At 48.6% G+C, this 5,000-nt stretch overlaps 1 protein-coding gene across 1 annotated transcript in view; it reads left to right on the forward strand.

Moving 5' to 3' along the window:
* The window catches only part of LOC122246943 (cell adhesion molecule Dscam2), a 419,843-nt gene that overhangs the window by 348,844 nt on the left and 65,999 nt on the right, over positions 1-5,000 (forward strand). The window contains exon 9 of the mRNA XM_086534422.1: positions 2,585-2,779. Coding sequence (XP_086390548.1) covers positions 2,585-2,779 — 195 coding nt within the window. The remainder of the gene's footprint in view (positions 1-2,584; positions 2,780-5,000) is intronic.

Here is a 5,000-nt window from a genome sequence, read left to right on the forward strand (position 1 = left end):
TTTGTTTTTCTATCTATCTATACATTTGTTTACTTCTTTATTTATATCTTAACCTTAACCCTTTTCCATCCTTCGCTTTTCCCTCTTTTTTATTTTTTCGTCTTCTATGTCTATCTGCATTATCGTCGTTTTGTTCTTTTTCTTTGCATTATTCATTTCTTCCCTCTTCATTTCCTTATTTCTGCCTCCTCTCTTCGTTTCTATCATTGCTTTTCATCGTTTGTCTATCTAGTCTATTTTCGTTTTCCTCTCCTTTCTCTCTATTCCATCTGTTTTCATATTTCTTCTCTCTCTTCCTCTCTCTTCATATTCGTCTTATTTTTCTCTTTTCTCTTTTTTCTCTCTTCTTCTATTCTCTTTAATTTTTCGTCTCCCTTCTCTCTCTTCTTCTCCCTTCCTTGTTTTCTTTTCCTTTCTCTTTCTTCATCACCTTCTCTCCCTCATTCACCCCCACCTTCTTTCGTTTCATCACTTCTTTCCTCCTTCCCTCCCTTACTCTCGCCCACCTTCTCTCGCTCTCTCACACACTTTCCTTCCCTCCCTCACTCCTCTCTCCATCCCCGCTATCCTCCTCCCTCACTCCTCGACCTTCTCTCCCTTTCTCCCCCACTTTCCTCACCTTCCCCTTCATTCTTCCCTCTTTCCCCCACTTTCCCCTTCCTCCCTTACTTCTTCCTCCTTGACCCATCCTCCTCTCTCTCTCCTACTTTCCATTCCCTCTCTCTCCTTCTCTCTCTGTCATTTTCCTCTCCCTTCTCTCTCTCATCTCCCTCTCTCTTCTCAGAGGATCCCTCTTTCTCTTTCTCCTGCTATCTCCTTCTTCATCTTCTTTCTTTCCTCTTCTCTCTTTCTCTCTTCTTTATACTTAAAACCGATTCCCTCTCTTCCATCTCTCTGTTTCTCTCTCTTTTCTAGATGTCATTTTTAACTTTACTCTCCTCTTTCCTTTACTACCTCTTTCCGGCTCTTACGTACCCTTTCTCAACTTGTCTCTTTTTTCTTTTCTCTTTCTGCATTTCGTCTGCGATCAACCACTTTCTCTCTTCCTCTGTGTCCTCTGTGTGTGTGTGTCTGTCTTAGTCTCTCTGTTTCTCTTCGTCTTTTTGCCATTCCCATCCCTTACCATTCCCGATCGATCTTTCCCTCTCTTATCCCTTTCCTTCTTCTTCTCTCCCTTACCCATCTCCTCCTTTCCCGTAACCTTTCCCCCATTCCCCTCTCTCTCCATCCCCCTCTACCCTATTCCCTACCACTTCCCCTTTCCCCTTCCCCCTCTAACTTATTTCCTCCCCCTTTCCCCGTCCCCCTCTCCACTCACCCCCCCGTCCTCCTCTCCACCTCCCCCCCCTTACCTCAAGAAGCACCAGGTGTCAAATCCAGGATCCTCTTTACACTTCCATTACTCTATCTCTTTCCACGAGTCGTTTGTGAATCGTGGCTATTTATCCGTAGAGTTATATTGATTCCATTGGTGTTCCTGTTTTTTTATTTATTTATTTATTTTTGTTTTTTTGGCTTTGTGATTTGTGGATGTTTCTTTTTTTTCTATGTTGTCTTTCTTTGTTTTCTTTGATTTTTATTCCTTTAAATTCTTCGTATGTTTATCCGTGCTTTGTGTCTCTCACTTTCTCTCTCTCTCTTTCTCTTTCTCTCTCAATCCCTCTCTCTCATTGTCTTTCACTCTCACTCTCACTCTCACTCTCCCTTTCCCTCTCTCTCTTTTATTTTTCCATCCTAACCTCCCTCCTCTCTCCCTCAATCCTCCCTTCCTACCCCCGCCCACTCCCCCTCCCGAACCCCCACCCCTTCTTTCTCTCATTTCCTTCTTTCTCTCATTTCCTTCTTTCTCTCATCTCCTTTCTTCTCTCATTTCCTTCTTTCTCTCATCTCCTTCTTTCTCTCATTTCCTTCTTTCTCTCATCTCCTTTCTTCTCTCATTTCCTTCTTTCTCATTTCCTTCTTTCTCTCATTTCCTTCTTTCTCTCATCTCCTTCTTTCTCTCATCTCCTTCTTTCTCTCATTTCCTTCTTTCTCTCATTTCCTTCTTTCTCTCATCTCCTTCTTCCTCTCATTTCCTTCTTTCTCTCATTTCCTTCTTTCTCTCATTTCCTTCTTTCTCTCATCTCCTTCCTTCTCTCATTTCCTTCTTTCTCTCATTTCCTTCTTTCTCTCATTTCCTTCTTCCTCTCATTTCCTTCTTTCTCTCATCTCCTTCTTCCTCTCATCTCCTTCTTCCTCTCATTTCCTTCTTCCTCTCATTTCCTTCTCTCTCTCATTTCCTTCTTTCTCTCATCTCCTTCTTCCTCTGATCTCCTTCTTCCTCTCATTTCCTCCTTTCTCTCATTTCCTTCTTTCTCTCATTTCCTTCTCTCTCTCATTTCCTTCTTTCTCTCATTTCCTTCTTTCTCTCATTTCCTTCTTTCTCTCATTTCCTTCTTTCTCCCATTTCCTTCTTCCTCTTATTTCCTTCTCTCTCTCATTTCCTTCTTTTTATCATCTCCTTCTTTCTCTCATCTCCTTCTTCCTCTCATCTCCTTCCTTCTCTCATTTCCTTCTTCCTCTCATCTCCTTCCTCCTCCTGCAGGATCCCCAGTCAACCAAGTGACATGGCTGAAGGACGGGGCCATCCTGCGCCCGGGCGCCCGCATCAGGATGCCCGAGAGCAACGGGCGTGTGCTGAGGGTGGAGGGCGTGGGCGTGGCTGACGTGGGCGTGTATCAGTGCCGCGCCGAAGGACACCAAGACTCGGCCCTCGGGACGTCGATCATCACCCTCGGAGGTAAGGTGTCGCCTCGGTGTGTCTCCTTCGTTCGTTCATCTTGCTCCTTCGGATTCGGATTCGGGTTCGGGTTCGGGTTCGGATTTGGGTTCGGATTTGGATTCGGATTCGAATTCGAATTTGGATTTGATTCGGGCTCGGATTCGGATTCGGGTTTGGGTTGATTATGATTATTGTTATGACTAGGATTCAAATAGTCACAGGTATTGATTTTAAGCCTCTTTGCTTAAAAGAAAAGAAAAGAAAAAAAATATCAGTTCACTCTGAACTGATACCTACACTCTAGGGAGGTAGGTCGGGTAGGGTTCGATTCCCCTTCCCCTCCCCTCCCCTTCCCCCCTCTCCCTCTCTCAAGTCTCTCCTTCCATGGCTCTTGGGAAGGCGGACGTGTCACAATCTCAAGTTTTAGTAAGATATTCTCGAGTTAAGTCCACCTCGATGACCTCATCCCCCCACCCCCCACCCCTCTCCCCATCCCCTCCTCCCTTTTCTCATTCCGTTCTATCACTGTTCTTAGCAAAAACTTACGCCCCCAAGAAGATGAGGTACTTACAAGGACCATCTACCATTCCCTACCACCTTCTCTTGTATCGCCCCTCCATCCCCCTCCTCCTATCCCTTACCCCTTCCCCGTCCCCCTCCTCCTATTCCCCCTGTCCCTTCCCCATCCCCCTCCTCCTATCCCTTACCCCTTCCCCATCCCCCTCCTCCTATCCCCTTCCCCTTCCCCATCCCCCTCCCCCTATCCCCTGCCCTTCCCCATCCCCCTCCTCCTATCTCCTGCACCTTCCCCATCCTCCTCCTCCTATTCCCCATGTCCCTTCCCCATCCCACTCCTCCTCTCCCCTGCCCCTTCCCCATCCCCCTCCTCCTATTCCCCCTGTCCCTTCCCCATCGCCCTCCTCCTATCCCTTAACCCTTCCCCATCCCCATCCTCCTATTCCCCCTGTCCCTTCCCCCTCCCCCTCCTCCTATCCCCTGCCCCTTCCCCATCCCCCTCCTCCTATCCCCTGCCCCTTCCCCATCCCCCTCCTCCTATCCCCTGCCCCTTCCCCATCCCCCTCCTCCTATCCCCTGCCCCTTCCCCATCCCCCTCCTCCTATCCCCTGTCCCTTCCCCATCCCCCTCCTCCTATCCCCTGCCTCTTCCCCATTCCCCTCCTCCTCCTCCTCTCGCATACTGATCCACCATTCCCTACCATTCTCCCTCGTACCCCCCTCTTCACAAGAATTCCTAGTTATAAGAAGATAGAATAAGGTTGTCTATGCTTCCCCCTGCCTCTCCCCTTCCCCTCCCCCTTCCCCTTTCCCTACCCCTACCCCTCCGAAGCTGACATTTTGAGGAGAAGTTTTGCTTACAAGGAAATAAGATGAGGCAGTCTATAGCCTCTATCACCCCCTAGAAGTTCTAGTTACAAAGAGATAGAAAAGGCAGACCCTAGTTTCCTCCCATCCTCCTTCCCCTTCCCCTTTTCCCTTATTCTCATCCTTCCCCTTCCCTTTTCCCCTAGTTCCCCCATCCTCCATCCCCTTCCCCTTTTCTTCCAGTTTGCTCCTTCCCCCCTACCCTTTTCTCTAGTTCTCTAGTTCCCTCATCTTCTTTCCCCTTCCCCCTTTCCCCTACTTTCCTCTTTCCCCTTTCCCTTTTCCCCTTGTTTCCTCCTTCTCCTTCCCCTTTTCCCCTATTCTCATCCTTCCCCCTTCCTTTTCCCCTAGTTCCCCCATCCTCCACCCCCTTCCCCTTTTCTTCCAGTTTGCTCTTTCCCCCCTACCCTTTTCCCTAGTTCCCTAGTTCCCTCATCTTCTTTCCCCTTCCCCCTTTCCCCTTTCCCCTACTTTCCTCCTTCCCTTCCCCTTTTCCCCCTAGTACCCCTCCCCTTTCCCATTTTCCTCTATTCCCATCCTTCCCTTTTCCTTTTCCCCCTAGTTCCCCCATCCTCCATCCCCTTCCCCTTTTCTTCCAGTTTGCTCCTTCCCCCCTACCCTTTTCCCTAGTTCCCTAGTTCCCTCATCTTCTTTCCTCTTCCCCCTATCCCCTACTTTCCTCCTTCCCTTCCCCTTTTCCCCCTCGTTCCCCTCCCCCTCTCCCTATTTTCCTCCTCCATCATGGGTCTCACCAAGAAGTTCAGGTCCCAAAGTTATCTGATTTAGGTCTCCCTCCGGGTGGCCGTCCTGACTCCTCGCTCCGATAAATTGGCTTCGTAATGATCGTCAAAACTCAA

This window comes from Penaeus japonicus, unplaced genomic scaffold (genome assembly GCF_977035675.1).
Source record: "Penaeus japonicus unplaced genomic scaffold, GWHDUDI00000001_assembly GWHDUDI00000041, whole genome shotgun sequence".
Taxonomy (NCBI): Eukaryota; Metazoa; Arthropoda; class Malacostraca; order Decapoda; family Penaeidae; genus Penaeus; species Penaeus japonicus.